General features: G+C 42.0%; 1 protein-coding gene across 1 annotated transcript in view; it reads right to left on the bottom strand.

The window, feature by feature from the left end:
* Positions 1-18,233, bottom strand: part of ALOX5AP (arachidonate 5-lipoxygenase activating protein) — a 36,485-nt gene extending 18,252 nt beyond the window's left edge. Inside the window, exons 1-3 of the mRNA XM_089656148.1 lie at positions 18,083-18,233; positions 2,236-2,335; positions 211-281 (exon numbers count right to left, since the gene is read on the bottom strand). Coding sequence (XP_089512274.1) covers positions 211-281; positions 2,236-2,335; positions 18,083-18,152 — 241 coding nt within the window. The 5' untranslated portion in view covers positions 18,153-18,233. The remainder of the gene's footprint in view (positions 1-210; positions 282-2,235; positions 2,336-18,082) is intronic.
* Between the last annotated feature and the right edge of the window lie 2,323 nt (positions 18,234-20,556).

The following is a 20,556-nucleotide window of genomic DNA, read 5'->3' as shown; positions in this document are numbered from 1 at the left end:
TTAACTGGTAAGAGTAAGATCTGCAACAGCTTTCCAACATTCCTCCACATGTCTGCTGGATGAACCTGCATACTCGCATACGAACTTTAAGCAGCAGACCATCAGGTGACCTCACATTGCATGAGCAATGGCTATTTCCATATGCCAGTAGGTCCATTTTAAAATTTACATTAATGTAATCATAGTTATAATTAACATGGTATAATTTACCTTGGCTACACAATACTCCAGCGCACCAAAGCATTGCGAGAAATGTGGGATATGCGTCAATACAGTTTTGGCTGAAGGAAAACAAAGGGACATTCAGTAATGATTAGTAATATTCATTAACAGTTTAGTGATTGGATTTTAATGGTTATCATTACATAGGAGCAAAAATCAGAACCAATAAGATGAAAGCATAAGAGCTCAAATATACAGATCAAATATAAATACTATTTTTAAAAAATTTAACTATACTTTATTACTGTGCTATATAGAGAGCATATATTGTGAGTTATATTTTTCTATAAAAATGTAGAAAAAGTCCTGCATGAAGGCAGACAATATGAAATGTCAGCTGTTATTTTTAGGCCCCTATCACACTGCTGCGCTTTTGCTGTGCTTTTCCAGGACAACAAAAGGTGCATGCAATCTATTGCCCATTAAATCCTCTGTAAGTGTTCACACTGCATGTGTGCTATGCTTTGAAAAGTCCTGCATGCTGCAGCTTTGATGCAGTTTTTCAAAACTGGCCCCAACCATTGTAAGTTAATGGTAATGCATCAAAAACGTATCAGTGTGAAAGGGCCCACTGGGTTCAAGCACACTTATACAGAGGGCTGCACACTGCCATAAAGGTGCTTATTTTTGAACCTAGAGTCACAAGTGTCAGCCTGCAGGCAGCGATCTGTACAAATCAATGACGGACTGACAGATGCCCCCTGCTGTATACATGTAACTGCACATCCAAGCAGTTACATGCATGCAGGGATGGATCAACTGCCCTGGATAAAATCTCTCTGTATCCAGGGTCACTCATCTTTCCTTAGATACATATAATCATTCGGATGTCCATGTGGCAAATCCAGTTTATATCAGCCAGCCTGTAAATGGACCTTTAGTATTTTTAATGGTGAACTGTCAGGACCAGGTACACAGCAAAGGATCTGATATAGTTCCATAAACCTGTAGCACTACTTCCGTAGGAGCCACAGGAATACTGTCCAGATCTTCTCCAAAAGCTTTGCTCTGCAGCCACGCAGATAGTCTCATTCCCACGTTTCTCCAAAAACCAGTCTAGGGGTTTTTTTTTAGATGTTTTTATTTTTGGAGAACTTGAATAAGGATGGCGAATTAGGTGGGTACTCCAGAAATAAGGATTATGTACAGTTGAGGACTATATGTAATCTCTTGGATAGGCTATGATGAAGTCTGTGCTTTAAGCAAACTGTAAACTTCAGCTGTAAGGCAGATTAAATTGTTACCTTTAAAGGATAGGATCACCTTTGGGAACATGTTCCATGTTCCACCCGTTTATAGGGCCTCTCACCAATCCCTCCCTCATTGTGACAGTGGGCCAGGGATCTTCTACCCACACCCATAGTCACAATTTGAAAACAGCATGGCTGAGCAAGGCCCTGCCCACATGGCCGTGTCATTCATTCATGGAGATCTTTGAATGAGTGAACTACAGGTACCCACAGCCTTTGCGGCTGACTGCTTGTAGTTCTCAATTAACTACCATGGGCACTAATGAGTGCTCTAGGTAGTTCATTGAGTCTTCCTGTTATTGTGTAACTTCCTACCTGTATGAGCAGACAGATACATTGACAGTCTTCAGGAGCCTGAGAATGCACCAGTGATCTGCTGAACACAGTAGCAATGCTTTACAGGCTCCTAATGAAAAAAAAATACCTGCAAAAAAAGTGCATTTATTATTTTTTTTAAAAAGCTGAACTTGTCCTTTAAGTATAAATTATTCAGAATCACTGAAATACCAGTCAGTAGGCATTTTTATTTAATCCCACACCATTTTAAAGCTCATGGAATCCTTCCAATAAAATTGCCCATCATATGTCTACTTAGCCTTCCCACAGATCTGGTCCTTACTGGAACGGTTCTAAGTTTGACTCCCTGACAACATAGTTGTAACTTATTAAATGATCCATTTTGAAACTGCAGTTTCATTGGGAATGTGTGCAGTCATCAAGTCCAATGACAGAGGCCAAGGGTTTATAAAATTTTCAAACTTACTTTGCTGTGTAGACTTTCTCAAAGGCAGGAGAGCCAGTTCTTTGGAAACTCTTGGAGTGTTGATTTTTTGATTCATTTTCAACTTTAAACGCAAAGAAAACTACAAAAAATATACAGGTATAAAAATACAGGTATAAAGGGCATATACAGTACACTTATATATAACAAACCACTGTTAAATAGCATTGTCTACTTAAAGTATAACTAAAGGCACAACATGTTTTTGTTTGATTAGAGCAGTGGTCTCCAAACTGCAGCCCAGGAGCCGGATGCGGCCCTTTGATTGCCTTGATCTGGCCCTTGGGGCACCATTCCTTCCATTAACACCATCATTGGGACATAATTCCTCCCACTGATATAAACTACAGAACACTATTACTTCCACTAACACTAAAGATGGTGCACTTTTCCTCCCACTGGTACCATCATTGGGGTACTGTTCCTGCCACTAACATCAACAATGGGGCATAATTCCATCCACTGATATAAAATATAGAGCACTTTTAGTCCTGCTAACAATTAAGATGGGGCACTTTTCTTCTCACTGATACCATTGATGGTGCATTATTCCTGCCACTGACACCAATGCTGGAGCACCAGTCCTTCCCTGACACCAATGTTGGGGCACCGGTCCTTCCACTGACACCAGTATTGGGGCAAAATTTCTTTCATTGATACCAGTGTTGGGGAACCATTTTTTCCATTGACACCAATGTTGGGGAACTATTCCTCTCACTGATACCAATAATAGCGTGCTATTCCTTTTTCTGACACCAATGATTGGACTCTATTTCTGCTGCATTTTTCACTCCCACTAGTTACAGTCCAGCCTCCTTAAAGTCAGAAGACCAGAAAACTGGCCCTTTGTTCAGAAAGTTTGGAGACCCCTGGGATAGCGTAAGGGAGGGTTATAATTCCTGTCAGGTTTTTTTGCCCTCTGTGTCCCATTGGGGAGATTTCCCTTTACTTCCATAGCCAAAGCAGGAAGTGAGAGGAAATCCAAAGTGGATAACGGTAAACAGGAGCTCTCTAGTCTCTAGCGGGGGCACAGACAGCGATAAAAACACTATCTGGGTAGAAGGAAAGAAAATCACTCGATTCCCCCATCAAAGTCAGTATTACTGCTAGTGTCTATAGCTCCTGGCAGTAATCGCAAGCTAAAAATCCGACAGTCTGGTTGTACCCAACTCAATTGAGGGATCGACTTGGGTACAATCAACCCACCCATAGATGGAACTTGGCTGAATCAGCTGAGATTTGATTCATCTATGGTTGGTTTAAGGCAGCCCATAGATAATTCAATTTGCTTTCCTTCCAGGAAAGAAAATTGTTTGATTCCCCCAACAACACAATCAGGGAATGTCTCCCACAATGCTATTGTGTTCAGCCGGCGAAAGAGGGGGGGAAGCAGGGAGCCTTACTACTAGCAGCATGGGAGGCTTAAACTTTAATATAAAAGTGAGTGGTGTCCAAGTCTACTTGACAGTGGGAGGTATCCCACTATGTATCTGACCCACATCTAATATAAATGGGCCCCTTAGAACTAAATGGCCCTTTTGCAGCTGAACAGTCTGTAGAAATAATATGTCCACCCCGGAGGATTAGGGTGGAAGTCAACACTGGCAGGGTGACAGCCTTCATAGCTTTCTCAAAACAGTTATTTTTTAATCAGGAAATGTATTGATTGATGATCAAGCTAGCCACAGCACCGTTTCAGGGTAACCTGTACAGTAAATAAGCACTGGGGTACTAGTTGCCTTTTAAAAAGCTGTCTGGTCTCAGCATTTCCCATAGGATTTTGACTGGAACCACCAAATACTGGGCACCGCAGTATAGCAGTAAATTCAGGTGCTGAATCGATCAATAGCTTGAGTGCTACATAACAGTGTTCTATAGCATAGTACAGCATAATGCTTTTGCATTTTGTTTAAATTTGGAGTGCTCTGTGATGTCATATGGGCAGCACAGTGGCTAAATAATTAGCATTTCTGCCTGGCAGTACTAGGCTCATGGGTTTGAATCCCAACCACGGCACCACCTGCCTGGAGTTTGCATGTTTGCCTGTACCTGCGTGGGTTTCCTCCCACACTCCAAAGACATGCTGATAGGTTAATTGAATCCTGTCTAAATTGGCCCTTGGATGTGTATGTATGAATATAAATTTGGAACCTTAGATTGTACACCCCTTGAGGGTTAGGGACTGATGTGAATGTACAATATATATGTAAAGTGCTGTGTAAATTGATGGCACTATATAAGTACCTGAAATAAATAAATAAATAATCTGTCATTTCCTTTTGAGGTCCAGCAGCCATGCTCAGTCACCTCTGCTCCGCATCCACTTGCTGCAACATTTCCCAATATAGAAATGTTTTACATGTTGATAACAGTGAATAATAGATAGTAATCTATTGCTTGCTGGTACATTCTGTTTAATCTGTGTGTCCAGGGGAAGATAAGTTACTGTGAACGTGTCTAAAGCCATGTAAACTTCCTCTTTTTTCTATCCTCCTTAACAAAACAGAAAACCTCTAAAATACTGAAAACAAAGACTAGAGTTCCCAGATCAAATTCTCCTTTGTTTAAATAAAACAGGTTCATACAGTGGTGTATTTAGGTTTCATGCTGCCCTAGGCAACACAAAAATCGTCTCCCCCACCACCACCACCACGAAGAGACCCTGACACCAACCAACACCCCCCTCCCCCATGAAGATGAAGAGAGCCTGACATTGACCAACAACACCCCAGCCCCCCACCCAAGTGAGCCTTCCACTACCACCGCCCCCCATATACTGGCAACTCCCCCACCCTGGCCAGAGATAGACACTCACCTTCACAGCTCTGGACGTCTCCAGGAACAAGAGTCAGGCTCTGCATACACCATCAAGAAGCCCACAGCCTCTCTCAGATCACACTTGGCGTGCGTCTCTACTTCCATCCCTTCTTTCAGGGGGCAGTGCTGCCCCCCGAAAAATGCCACTCCCCCCCCCGAAAAATGCCGCCCTAGGCAAATGCCTTGTTTGCCTTGTGGTAAATACACCCCTGGGTTCATATGAATGAGGGCATGCTTTTTAAGAAGCATAAAAAGATTTTTTTTTTTGTGCAAAGCAAAAATAAATGGGCATGAAGGAGTATTTCTCAGTTGGGCTTTCCTGGAATAGCTCGTACTAGGAGGACTGGGGCTGGCCGGGACTACAACCCCCATGAACACCGCGTGTTGGATTATTTGAGCCAATCACAGCGCTCACCGTTTCCTTGGAAGTTTTGGGCATACTACACTATCAGTGTTTATTCCTTGCATGATTTACCGGTGGAAATATGGAGTTGGAAAGGAGCCATGGGCAGAACCAGCTCTGCGCTACACATTTGTTTGGGGTTAACCGCTAAAGCGATGTTGGCTTTTTTAATACAAAAGCCCAATAGCTCTGGTAAGAGTTCATTTATGTCTGTCGTTTTCACAAGGATCTTAGAGTTCTCATCTCCCTCCCTTTTTAATTCACTGAATGTGGATTTCTCCGTACCTTTTGATGGTTTGGTTTCACTTACTAAGGCTAGGTTCACATCTGTGCGGGCGGACGAAAATCCGTGCAGCCGCGCCACCCGCACAGAGGAATGCGGACCCGCGGGTGGGTGCCATTAGTTTTAATGGCACGCCGCCTGAACTGAAAATCACAACTGTACTATAAACTGCGGTTTCCATGTGGGCTGCAGGTTTCCAAAAAAGTGCAAGGAAGTCACGGGGCACGGGAGTCCATTCAAATGAATGGGCTCTCGTGCCCGTGCAAAACGCGCCCCGCACAGCTGCATATATGTGAACCAGGGCTTAAGAAGTTTATTCGAGCACAGACTTTTGTATACAATTGATGGACTTTAACACTGTTTAGCACTACACGTTTTTTGGCATATATTTGAGGGATTGTATTTATTCCTGTGTCAGCCGCTTTTTATGTATTATTCAATCTGAGTGCAAAGATTTATTTGAATTATGAAGGAGGATTGCCCCTCTGAAACAAGATGCCTCTCCAATGTACGCATTTCTTTTAAGAATAAAATATGGAATTTTCAACCTTTTTAACCTTTTACCTTAAGTAACAAGTAAGTCTCGCTATTTGCGGAGTAGTTCTGCAGGCTTACTTTCATATCTCACATCAACCGCTAACCTACAATGAGGAATATACTCAATTGATTTTTGGATTCATTTTGGAAGGGATGATACTGTATGTAAATGTGATAAATTTAACAATGCTTTAAAAGAGAGGCTCTTTCTTCCTTTTGTCCTGCCTCTCCATAAGCTGACTAACTGAGATGCGCTCGGGCATCCTCCAAACTAATCTATACCTGAACTCCATAGATATTTTTTTTTTACTCTGATGAGCTGAAGGTGGGCTTTTGAGAGGGATTTCCTGGCCCGCAACTTGTTGGCGCAAAAAAACAAAAATTAATGTAATGTATGTTAACTCACCGCAAAAGTGAAAAGAGGCTCTAATACTCTGTCCCATCAATCATTCCTAGGATTTCTCTGCTATTTATAGGCTACAGGTAGCTGGAACTACAGTGTTCCAGGGGGAAGGAGTTACTTGGCATCAAACACATCCTTAGGTCCCATTCACACTTTTAAATGGAGCTGTTAGCGATTGTCCATGAGAAACCCACCAGGCAGCCCCATTGAACAACAAACAATTGGAGGCTGATAGCTCCCACAGCTAATTGCAGCCACTCATGGAGCAATTACTCATGGAGCAAATACCTTCCAGTATAACCAAGCAGGTCTTGGTGAGAACCAAAATAAAAACTGCTAAAAATCCTAGAAACACCCTAAAGAAATCATAGTTGAGATGCATTAACAACTTGGAAAATATTTATTTTCAGACAACTCTTTTTGAGCAATGCTATCAATACAAATACTTGTAAGAATTGTAAATGAGATATTATTCCATGTGTTTTCCATACTCCATATGTGTTATGCAAATAAGGGAAGTCAATTATAACAAAATGTTCTCATACTGTAGATATGGTACTTTTGCATATCCATGGCAAACTTGTATATGTTAATTATCTTTTGTTGCTTCGGGCCTAATTATGTCCTTTTACCCAAAAATGTTGCATGTGGTATGTTTTACTAAAAGCATTGCACTGAACAGCTCAGTTATTCAGCACTCTTCATAGGAATTATTTCTATGTATTCTTCTGCATTAAAATATGAATCGTAGATCATTGTAGATCAGTGTGTAACAAATGTTTTTGGATAGATAAAATCTAGAAGCTGAAGTGCTGGTTTGCTTGCTCTTTCAAGTTCTCAAACCTTATGCTTCTTTTTGATTGTGTTAGTGCCTGTTTGCAATGGTGTGCACATTAAATGCAGGAAAGAAGTGGCGTGTTTAAGCAAATCGCAAATTGTGTCCTTCATTTCCAACTTTATTGAAATATCAAAATTCATCCACTCCTATGCACCACAGTTTGGCTGCGGTGCATATACACAGACAGTAAACAGAGCCTTCAGGTGAACTCTGGTCTGTTGCAGTATGCATTTTCCTGCACTGTTCTCCTTGGCACCCAGTTGCAGTATGAATGGGGAACATAGAAAACAATTGTTTTCTGTGTGCCCTTGCTGTGACTAGCCTTGATCTGAGGCAGAGAAACACCAGTCATTGCACCTAGTGCTAATAAACCTTAAAAGTCAAGCATTACATCCGGTGATATTGCCAGGAACTGTCTGCACATATAACTTAGGCTAGCCATAGATGAGTTATGGGTGACTCACTTGATGAACTGAAACAGCACACTAGTAGTTGAAATAGAACTAAACTCTCACATAAGAACACTTTGTTTTGTAGAACATTGTAAGTAAAACAAGATCATGATATATATACAGTCATGGCCGAAATTGTTGGCACCCTTGATATTTTTCCTGAAAATCAAGTATTTCACACAAAAAAGGTATTGCATTAACACATGTTTTGCTATACACATGTTTATTCCCTTTGTATGTATTGGAACAAATATAAAACAGAGGCAGAAAAGCAAATATGACATAATGTCACACAAAACCCCAAAAATGGGCTGGACAAAAGTATTGGCACCCTTAACTTAATATTTGGTTGCACACCCTTTGGAAAACATAACTGAAGTCAGTCGCTTCCTATAACCATCAATAAGCTTCTGACACCTCTCACCCGGAATTTTGGACCACTCTTCCTTTGCAAACAGCTCCAGGTCTCTCTTATTGGAAGGACACCTTTTCCCAACAGCAATTTTAAGATCTCTCCACAGGTGTTCAATGGGATTTAGATCTGGGCTCATTGCAGGCCACTTCAGAACTCTCCAGCGCTTCTTTGCCATCCATTTCTGAGTGCTTTTTGACGTATGTTTGGGGTCATTGTCCTGCTGGAAGACCCAGGATCTTGGACGCAAACCCAGCTTTCTGACACTGGGCCCTACAGTGCGACCCAAAATCCTTTGGTAATCCTCAGATTTCATGATGCCTTGCACACAGTCAAGGCACCCAGTGCCAGAGGCAGCAAAACAACCCCAAAACATCATTGAACCTCCACCATATTTTACCGTAGGTACTGTGTTTTGTTCTTTGTAGGCCTCATTCCGTTTTCGGTAAACAGTAGAATGATGTGCTTTACCGAAAAGCTCTATCTTGGTCTCATCTGTCCACAAGACGTTTTCCCAGAAGGCTTTTGGCTTACTCAAGTACATTTTGGCAAACTGTAGTCTTGCTTTTTTATGTCTCTGTGTCAGCAGTGGGGTCCTCCTGGGTCTCCTGCCATAGCGTTTCATTTCATTTAAATGTCGACGGATAGTTCGCGCTGACACTGATGCTCCCTGAGCCTGCAGGACAGCTTGAATGTCTTTGGAACATGTTTGGGGCTGCTTATCCACCATCCGGACTATTCTGCGTTGCAATCTTTCATCAATTTTCCTCATCCGTCCACGACCAGGGAGATTAGCTACAGTGCCATGGGTTGCAAACTTCTTGATAATGTTGCGCACTGTGGACAAAGGCAAATCTAGTTCTCTGGAGATGGACTTGTAACCTTGAGATTGTTGATATTTTGCCACAATTTTGGTTCTCAGGTCCTCAGACAGTTCTCGTCTCCTCTTTCTGTTGTCCATGCTTAGTGTGGCACAGACAGACACACAATGCAAAGGTTAAGTGAACGTCTCTCCTTTTTATCTGCTTTCAGGTGTGATTTCTATATTGCCCACACCTGTTACTTGCCCCAGGTGAGTTTACAGGAGCATCACATGCTTGTAACATTCTTATTTATCCGCAGTTGTGAAAGGGTGCCAATACTTTTGTCCAGCCCATTTTTGGAGGTTTGTGTGACATTATGTCGAATTTGCTTTCTTTCCTCCCTTTTTTTGTTTTGTCCCAATACACACAAAGGGAATAAACATGTGTATAGCAAAACATGTGTTAATGCAATACGTTTCGTGAGAAATACATGATTTTCAGGAAAAATATCAAGGGTGCCAACAATTTCGGCCATGACTGTATATATATATATATATATATACTGCTGAAAAAATTAAAGTAACATTTTGAAAATACATCAGATCTCAATGGGGAAAAATATCAGGCTGAATGCTGGTACTGATATGGACTGGGTAATGTGTTAGGAACATAAGGATGACCCATCGTTTAATGGAAATTAAAATTATCGACCTACAGATGAATTAATTCAAAGACACCCCGCAAATCAAAGTTAAAAAATGATGCAGCAGGCTAGTCCATTTTACGGAAATTTAATTGCAGCAACTCAAAACTGTACTCAGTATCGGGGCAGTACCAAACAACAACTGTGCTGTTGCATTGCTCTTTTTGTTAGTTGTGAACTGCATTGCCATGTTTGACCCTTTACAGTCTGGCTTTCGCTCTCTACACTCCACTGAAACTGCCCTACTAAAACTCACTAATGATCTACTAACAGCTAAAACCAATGGCCACTGCTCAGTACTCTTACTACTTGACCTCTCTGCGGCTTTTGATACAGTTGACCATCCCCTCCTCCTCAAAAAACTCCACTCTCTTGGCCTCAGAGACTCTGCTCTCTCCTGGTTCTCCTCCTATCTATCGCAGCGCTTCTTCAGTGTTACCTATAACTCTGCCTCTTCCTCTTCACTCCCTCTCTCTGTAGGGGTCCCTCAAGGTTCTGTCCTTGGACCCCTTCTCTTCTCCATCTACACCTCCTCCCTTGGTCACTTGATAAACTCCCACGGCTTTAAGTACCATCTCTATGCTGATGACACACAAATCTATCTGTCTACCCCTCCCCTCACCCCTTCAGTCTCCACTCGCATTACTAACCTACTAAGTGACATATCGGCATGGATGTCACTCTACTTCCTCAAACTCAATCTTTCCAAAACTGAGCTCTTAGTATTCCCACGCCCCCTCCCCTGATTTCTCCATCAAGATCAATAACACAGTCATCAGTCCCTCCCCTCATGCTAGGGTACTAGGTGTAATCCTAGACTCCCATCTGTCCTTTCAGCCTCAAATCCAATCACTGTCCATATCGTGTAGACTTCACCTCCACAACATCTTCAAGTTACGATCGTTCTTAAAGGAAACCACTAAGCAACTTATTCACTCCCTGGTTATCTCTTGCCTTGGATATTGTAACTCCCTCCTCATTGGCCTACCTCATCGCAGGCTATCCCCTCTTCAGTCTATCATGAATGCTGCTGCCAGACTCATCCACCTTACTAACCGTTCTGTATCTGCCACCCCTCTCTGCCAATCCCTCCACTGGCTTCCCATTGCCCAACAGATAAAATTCAAAACACTAAGAATAACGTATAAAGCCATTTATAACTCTGCCCCAAAGTACATCACCGATCTTGTCTCTAAATATCACCCAAACCGTACTCTCCGCTCCCCGCAAGACCTCCTGCTCTCTAGCTCCCTTATCTCCTCCTCCCATGCTCGTCTCCAGGACATCTCCAGAGCTTCTCCCATCCTCTGGAACTCTCTACCCCAATTTATCAGACTATCGCCTACTCTGCTCACTTTTAGGCGATCTCTGAAAACCTATCTCTTCAGGGAAGCCTATCCTGCCCTCAGCTAATACTGGAATCTTCTACTGTTCCAACCAGTCCATCCCCCACAGTTACTACCTTTTGTACCACTATCCCCTCCCTCCTAGATTGTAAGCTCCAAGGAGCAGGGCCCTCAAAATCCCTCTTGTATTGAACTATATTGTTACTGTATTGTCTCCCGTTATATTGTAAAGTGCTGAGCAAACGGTTGGCGCTATATAAATCCTGTATAATAATAATAATATATATATATAATTTTTTTGAGCAGTGTATAATGGGTTTGGGTAAAATTTATAAAAAAGAACACTTTGAAAACACATCAGATCTCAATGGGGAAAAATATCATGCTGGATATCTATACTGATATGGACTGGGTAATGTGTTAGGAACATAAGAATGCCCCATGGTTTGATGGAAATTAAAATTATCAACCTACAGAAAACCTTCAAAGACCCCCCAAAAATCAAAGTGAAAAAATTATGCAGCAGGCTAGTCCATTTTGCTGAAATTTCATTGCAGAAACTCAAAATGGTACTCAGTAGTTTGTATGGCCCCCACGTGCTTGTATGCATGCCTGACAACATCAGGGCATGCTCCTAATGAGACGACGGATGGTGTCCTGGGGTATTTCCTCCCAGATCTTGACCAGGGCATCACTGAGCTCCTGGACAGTCTGAGGTGCAACCTGGCATCGTCGGATGGACCGTAACATGATATCCCAGAGGTGTTCTATTGGATTTAGGTCAGGCTAGCGTGGGGGCCATTCAATGGTATCAATTCCTTCATCCTCCAGGAACTGCCTGCATACTCTCACCACATGAAGCCAGGCATTGTCGTGTCCCAGGAGAAATCCAGGACCCACTGTACCAGTGTCCAAAGATTTCATCTCGATACCTAATGGCAGTCAGGGTGCCATTGTCTAACCTGTAGAGGTCTGTGCGTCCATCCATGGATATGTCTTTCCAGACCATCATTGACCCACCATCAAACTGCTCATACTGAACAATGTTACAGGCAGCAGAATGTTCTCCACAGCTTCTCCAGACGCTTTCACATCTGTCACATGTGCTTAGGGTGAACCTGCTCTCATCTGTGAAAAGCACAGGGCGCCGGTGGTGGACCTGCCAATTCTGGTGTTCAATGGCAAATCCCAATCGAGCTCTATGGTGCCGCGTAGTAAGCACAGGTCCCACTAGAGGATGTCGGGCCCTTAGGCCACCCTCATGAAGTCTGTTCCTGATTGTTTGGTCAGAGACATTCACACCAGTGGCCTGCTGGAGGGCATTTTATAGGGCTCTGGCAGTGCTCATCCTGTTCCTCGATGCACAAAGGAGCAGATACTGGTCCTGTCAATGGGTTAAGGCCCTCTACGGCCCTTTCCAGCTCTCTTAGAGTAACTGCTTGTCTCCTGGAATCTCCTCCATGCTCTTGAGACTGTGCTGAGAGACACAGCAAACCTTCTGGCAATGGCACATATTGATGTGCCATCTTGGAGCAGTTGGACTGCCTGTGCAACCTTTGTAGGATCCAGGTATCGCCTCATGCTACCAGTAGTGACAATGACCCTAGCCAAATGCAAAACTGGTGAAGAACAGTCAGAAAAGATGAGTATGGAAAAAATGTCAGTGGCCTCCACCTGTAAAACCATTCCTGTTTTGGGGGTTATATCATTGCTGCCAATCTAGTGCACCTGTTGTTAATTTCATTAACACCAAAGCAGCTGAAACTGATTAACAACCCCCTCTGCTACTTAACTGACCAGATCAATATCCCAGGAGTTTTACTGACTTGATGCTTTACTCTGATTAAAAAGTGTTCCTTCAATTTTTTTGAGCAGTGTGTGTATATATATATATAGTATGTTTGTTTTAAAAGAATACAGATTTCCTTTACTTTGTACACATGTTCTTTCCCTATTCTGTGGAACAGTGGTTCTGCTTACTGCTGAACTGCAGCCTCCCCCTAACAGAGTCCCCTAACCCTCTCCACAACCCCATCTTTCCCCCCCACACTGATACCAGCCACATCTGTTTTTAGCATACTCATACTTTTCTTCTGTGAGTATAAATTTTTTCTTTTTTGTTGGGGCGTGGAAAGTTTTAGAAGAATTTCCCAGGCCTTGTTAAATTGCAAAGTATTCTCTAATTGAAGGAGGTGGAGAATGTGATGTCACTGCCTCACTTCTTCACATAGTCCAATCAGAGAATGCTTTATATTTAATGAGAAAAAGCAAAGTGTTCCCTAAATGGCACCAGTGCTGAAATATTGTGCAGATTATTCATATGTACGAGGCAGTATCAAAAAAGTTCAAGGCTAGTTTTTTAACATGCCAACAGATGGCAACTCAAGGCTGCACGCACAGTCACAGGGAGCACCAACCTACATAAGTCAATGTGCAAAAAGACATCGTCCTGTGTACACCAGGAGCTGTGCAACTGGTGCTATTGTGACCACGTTTGTTGCCACATCTGCTATTTCATCATGGACAGCAAGTTAGAACAAAGAACAAATGTGAAATTCTGCGTGAAACTGGGCAAATCTGCTACAGAAAGACATTTGGCATGTTTCGGCAAGTTTACTATGATGCTGCAATGAGTCGTTCAAGGTGCATAAAGTGCCATGCGCGCTTCAAGAGTGTAAGAACATCGCTGGAAGACGACAAGAGATCAGGAAGACCTTCAACAAGCTCAACCCCTTAAAATGTCAAAACCATTCGCCAACTTGTGCATGATGATCATTGGAGAACAATCCACAACATTGCTGCCATTGTTGGTGTGTCATACGGAACAGTCCATACAATCCTCACATGTGATTTGAACATGCACCATGTTGCTGCCAAGTTCATCCCCAGGCTGCAATGATCTCGCTTCCTACTCACCAAATTTTGGCTCCTGCAGACTTTGCCCTCCAACTCAAAGGTTGCTGTTTTGCCAATGAGATCCAGCGTGGATAGCAGAAGGTGCTTGACACACTTCAAAAAGAAGACTTCCAGGACACATTTCAGAAGTGGCAGAAATGCTGGGAGTGCTGTATTGCTGTGCAAGGGGACTATTTTGAAGGTGATAGTGTGTAAACGTAGATAAACTACTTTCTTGTAAACAGAGCTAGTCAATAAACTTTTTGATACCACCTCGTATGTATATTGATATGTTTAGTATTTCTAGTTTATTATTTTATCATTTGTTTGTTATAATATTATAGACGATCCCTCCATTTCTCCTCAGGAAGCAATGTTATGTGAAAAATGTTGAGAACGTGCCCTACTCACTGGGTGATGAACTTGATGTCAGAATTCTGGAGCCCACGTTTGGGCATTTCGATGTGTAAATTGGACATATGTGTAAATCTGATTAAACCATGGGCAATATAAGGCACATACAGTCATGGCCGAAATTGTTGGCACCCTTGATATTTTTCCTGAAAATCATGTATTTCTCACGAAACGTATTGCATTAACACATGTTTTGCTATACACATGTTTATTCCCTTTGTGTGTATTGGGACAAAACAAAAAAAGGGAGGAAAGAAAGCAAATTCGACATAATGTCACACAAACCTCCAAAAATGGGCTGGACAAAAGTATTGGCACCCTTTCACAACTGCGGATAAATAAGAATGTTACAAGCATGTGATGCTCCTGTAAACTCACCTGGGGCAAGTAACAGGTGTGGGCAATATAGAAATCACACCTGAAAGCAGATAAAAAGGAGAGACGTTCACTTAACCTTTGCATTGTGTGTCTGTCTGTGCCACACTAAGCATGGACAACAGAAAGAGGAGACGAGAACTGTCTGAGGACCTGAGAACCAAAATTGTGGCAAAATATCAACAATCTCAAGGTTACAAGTCCATCTCCAGAGAACTAGATTTGCCTTTGTCCACAGTGCGCAACATTATCAAGAAGTTTGCAACCCATGGCACTGTAGCTAATCTCCCTGGTCGTGGACGGATGAGGAAAATTGATGAAAGATTGCAACGCAGAATAGTCCGGATGGTGGATAAGCAGCCCCAAACATGTTCCAAAGACATTCAAGCTGTCCTGCAGGCTCAGGGAGCATCAGTGTCAGCGCGAACTATCCGTCGACATTTAAATGAAATGAAACGCTATGGCAGGAGACCCAGGAGGACCCCACTGCTGACACAGAGACATAAAAAAGCAAGACTACAGTTTGCCAAAATGTACTTGAGTAAGCCAAAAGCCTTCTGGGAAAACGTCTTGTGGACAGATGAGACCAAGATAGAGCTTTTCGGTAAAGCACATCATTCTACTGTTTACCGAAAACGGAATGAGGCCTACAAAGAACAAAACACAGTACCTACGGTAAAATATGGTGGAGGTTCAATGATGTTTTGGGGTTGTTTTGCTGCCTCTGGCACTGGGTGCCTTGACTGTGTGCAAGGCATCATGAAATCTGAGGATTACCAAAGGATTTTGGGTCGCACTGTAGGGCCCAGTGTCAGAAAGCTGGGTTTGCGTCCAAGATCCTGGGTCTTCCAGCAGGACAATGACCCCAAACATACGTCAAAAAGCACTCAGAAATGGATGGCAAAGAAGCGCTGGAGAGTTCTGAAGTGGCCTGCAATGAGCCCAGATCTAAATCCCATTGAACACCTGTGGAGAGATCTTAAAATTGCTGTTGGGAAAAGGTGTCCTTCCAATAAGAGAGACCTGGAGCTGTTTGCAAAGGAAGAGTGGTCCAAAATTCCGGGTGAGAGGTGTCAGAAGCTTATTGATGGTTATAGGAAGCGACTGACTTCAGTTATGTTTTCCAAAGGGTGTGCAACCAAATATTAAGTTAAGGGTGCCAATACTTTTGTCCAGCCCATTTTTGGGGTTTTGTGTGACATTATGTCATATTTGCTTTTCTGCCTCTGTTTTATATTTGTTCCAATACATACAAAGGGAATAAACATGTGTATAGCAAAACATGTGTTAATGCAATACCTTTTTTGTGTGAAATACTTGATTTTCAGGAAAAATATCAAGGGTGCCAACAATTTCGGCCATGACTGTATATGGAGATGTATGGGTGGTACATAAAAATAGTCTAGATATACTATTGCTGACATTTTTGGGTGAAGGATATTTGTTTTTTACACTGTAATAATAAAATATTACCTTCAAAATCAAATATACTGGTTTGTGTAATTTTATAGTACCTTAAAAGTCCCAATAAATTCTTTGTATGGACTGAGTACAATTTTGGGGTACAGTGGCCATTCTCCTGCCCACAATGCATTTCATTATTGGCAGTATGTGTTATACCATCTGTGTCCATACAGGGTTCCTCTTCTATTCACAGTAAACTGCCAATGCATTTTTAATAGACTAAGGCCTGCCATAGACAGTTAGAATCTTGGTCTGTTCAGTAAGAACAGTATGGACTTGTATGTATGGACAGACTGATTGTGCCAAGTTAATTGATCGATTTACATGTGATTATCGCTAGCAGATAATATAGCCTAGTATAATCGCTAGCAATAATCACTGTCTTCTCATGGGGGGGGTGGCTTCCCCTGTCCCCCACCAGGAGAATACAATGACTCAGTGTGAGGGATTCCCCTGTCAACCCATGGTTGCAGGAAATAAATTTGCTCCATATATGGGCTGCTTAAAGCTGGCCATAGATGGATTGTTTTTCTTTTAACAGCCAGTGGGTTGTTAAAAGAAAAAAATGAACAGATTCCCACATCCACACAAGCAAGGTGGATGAAGGAATCTTACCCACTGTCCTTCTGATTTCTGACAGTGAGGACTCTTCCGCTGTCAATATACACTGATCAGCAATACAGCCAATTGGCCAAGGATTGAAAGAAAATTTTCCAACAATCCCGTTTGAGAGAAGCTGTTCATTAGATCAACTTCTCTTGAGCAGGAACAGCTATAGATGGATGGAAATTCGGCCAGTCTTTTCTGAACCGGCTGATTCTCGATCCATCTAAGGCCAGCTTAAGGAACATCAGAAAAAACATTGCCTAATGCTGAAAATGTTGACTCCTAACTACATAACTGCAATGGTGAGCTCAGGGTGTGGAAGGATACCTTAAGCTCAAACTTTAAAGCAGCATCAGCTAATGACATCATTCCTCTATTAATCTGGCTACTTGCTGATCACACAAATGTCTTCAGCTTTAACACCAGGATAGTACAGGGCCATTGTGAGGCCACTGCTACAATTGGTAACCTATTGCAATACTGGACAGCTGTGTCTATTTTCCTTTATTTATCTTACCACCAGGGGCGGACTGACCATTTGGAAACTTGGGCACTGCCCAAGGGCCCGGGGTCAGTAGGGGGCCCCATGAGATGTTGCTGGTACCTTTTTCATAGGCTTTTTTGAGTTTGGGCAAGGACACAGGGGCCCCATGATCCCCTATTGCCCGAGGGCTCCATGAGTTGTCAGTCCGCCCCTGCTTACCACTTAATATAAGGTTCAGATCTAATACGAATAAGATATAATCTATAACAAAGTAAAATCTCAACTGCCTCTATTCCAAGGATGCTGAGAACTCTACTATGGAAGACTGCTACTTACAACCAACTGTAGGTTCCAATTAGTTATGTGCACAAAGGACTCCCCCATGGCAGTGCACAAAATCTAAAAAAGTGGACATTGCTAAAAGCACATAGTAAGGTGGAGAATGGATCCACGGAAAAGGAAGGTAACATGACTTAATCAAAAAAAGAGGAATACATAGCATCTATTCTACAGGTTACAGGCAAAAAGCAATATAAAGGAAAACTTAAAAAATATATTTTTTAATTATGTTAATATAATCTGCACTAATCCTACCATTCTGGATAACGCTGATCAAAGTGACAATTGCCAGAAGGACGATCTGTCCCAGGATTTCTTGGTCCATGGTGCAGGCAGGAGCTGTATCTCTTTGGTGTCGTGTGCTTCTGAGTGTAGAAGGTCGCTGTGCAGAATGGGGATGTGGTATCTATAGAGAAAGAGGAAGTGTTTTTTTTATTACTTTTCAGATATCACTTTTGTGATCTAGCACCTCTTCCACTATATTTAAACATACAGGGGAAGAATTGCCTAGTGTGTCAAATGTATTGTGGTATTAAACCAAAAAAAAAATGTATATTATATTTGAATCATATTATATTGTAGCTTACCAAGTCATATGTGATTGTTGCGCTAGTTTTCATTTTCTACATTTTTTTACATTTTATTTTCATCTGATGATCCAGCCAGTAAGGTTACATTCACAGGGCCACACATGGGCAGCTACCAGTGAGAAGCAGTAGATTCTTGCCAGCAGTTGTAAACGCTACATGAGCTTTAGCAACATCCAATGTGTACTCTACCATCACTGATCGTGTGTAACCTCGATTATATGAGAACAGAATAATAAGAAAAGTGCCACAAAAGTAGATGGATCATTCCTACATAATAACTCTCTGTCTCATCATGAATAAAGATGTGGGTTATAACCGAGGAAACCTATTGCACAAAAAATACAGCCAATAGAGTAGGCTGTGAAAAGAACGGTCCTAAATAAACCCAAGCAGAGTAGTTTGAAATACAAAATCCTTTACTGCAAATCTAACAAAAAAGTGAAACCTTGCAAGGTGAAGAAGCACACCACAAATAGATAAAAAACAGCAATCCGGATTGCAATATCAACAGAATGTCAATAATATTGTGTGATATAAATTGCCAATAACCGCAGGTATGCTCTAGCCCAGGGCTTAAAATTTCAAGTCCTGAGCTACTAGCCAGGCCTAGAGTTATTCGCCACCAACAAACACACACAAACAGGGACACCTGTACACACACACACACAGACATGTACATACACACACAGAAACATGTACACACACACGCACAGAGACACATGTACACACACACACACAGACACATGTATACACACACAGGCATGTACAGACATGCATACACACAGATACATGTACATACACAGAAATACACACGTACAGACACATGTACATACATACACAGACACATGTACATACAGACACACATACGTACATACACACACGTACATGCACAAACACACATACATGTACATACACACAGACACATGTACATGCATACACAGACACACACAAACACACACACATGTACACCTACACACACACACACACCCCATAAAATGTTGCAGTACTTCGCTGTTCACTCACAGAGCCGGGTACTGCACTGTAGGGGGAGGCAGAGAGCACAGCACACACTCCTTCCTTTGCTTTCACTGCGCTCAGCTATTGAGCAGTCTGACAGCTCCCAGTGCCAATGACACATCCGGCCTGAGTTCCGAGCCTGCTCAGCAAGATGGCCCTGGGGGACACACTCGCCCCCACCATAATTTCCACTCGCCATTGGCGAGCAGGCGAGTGCAGATTTCAAGCCCTGCTCTAGCCAATTAACAATAGTAGATATAGCCCTATTATATCTACCTGTATCTGGCAAACGATACAGGTGTCTCAGAGCCCGTACAAATAGACTGAAAAATATTTTTTTCCTTGTAGTTGTTAAAGCATTGAATAGCTAATCATTAGACAATATTGCATTACTGTATATTTTATTCATCATTGCATTACTGAATATTTCATCCATTAATGCACTGCTCATTGCACTGATTATGGTATTACTGTATATTCCATTCCCCCGATTTTGTTATATTGTTATTTATTGTAAATGGGTCATTTATGCACTTCTGGCTGGATGCTAACTGCATTTCATTAGCTCTGTACATGTACTTTGTGCAATGACAATAAAGCTGAATCTAATCTAATTAAGGAGGTTAAGAATAATTCAATAAGTAGCTCCATATAAAGGGCAAAAAATGACCATCAGCATCATGAAAATGTCCATAATAATGAAAAACAGTCAGAACCTAAATCTCAAAAGTTCCAGTTATCCTGGGAATATGAAATACTGAGGGTCATATAGGTAATCCAGAGAACACGATTTGGTTATCCCAATATCCGTATGGTTGATCCCATGAGTCTCAAATGATGTTAAAAGCAGTCATTGTCTATTTTAGTTATCATGTGTTTGAAACCAGGGACTAAAAGGAAGTAAATGACTGTTCCAGCAATGAACAGAAGTTGTCTTAAAGGATAGCCTTCAAATGATGTATGGGTTTAAGCAGATCAGCGTACATAAAGGTATAAACACAACTCTAGCTGAAATGAATGATGCGTTGAATCACTCTCCAAGGGTGCATCCAGCACTTCATAACTTGGTGTTGAGTAGTTGATCTCCTGTGCACTTCGTACACTGCGTTCTGTACTGTTCCC

The sequence above is a fragment of the Staurois parvus genome, unplaced genomic scaffold, assembly GCF_062004578.1.
Source record: "Staurois parvus isolate SC_StPar_1 unplaced genomic scaffold, SC_StPar_1.0 ptg000891l, whole genome shotgun sequence".
Classification (NCBI taxonomy): domain Eukaryota; kingdom Metazoa; phylum Chordata; class Amphibia; order Anura; family Ranidae; genus Staurois; species Staurois parvus.
Note: the sequence above shows the minus strand (reverse complement) of the source record. Positions and strands in the feature narration are given on the sequence as shown.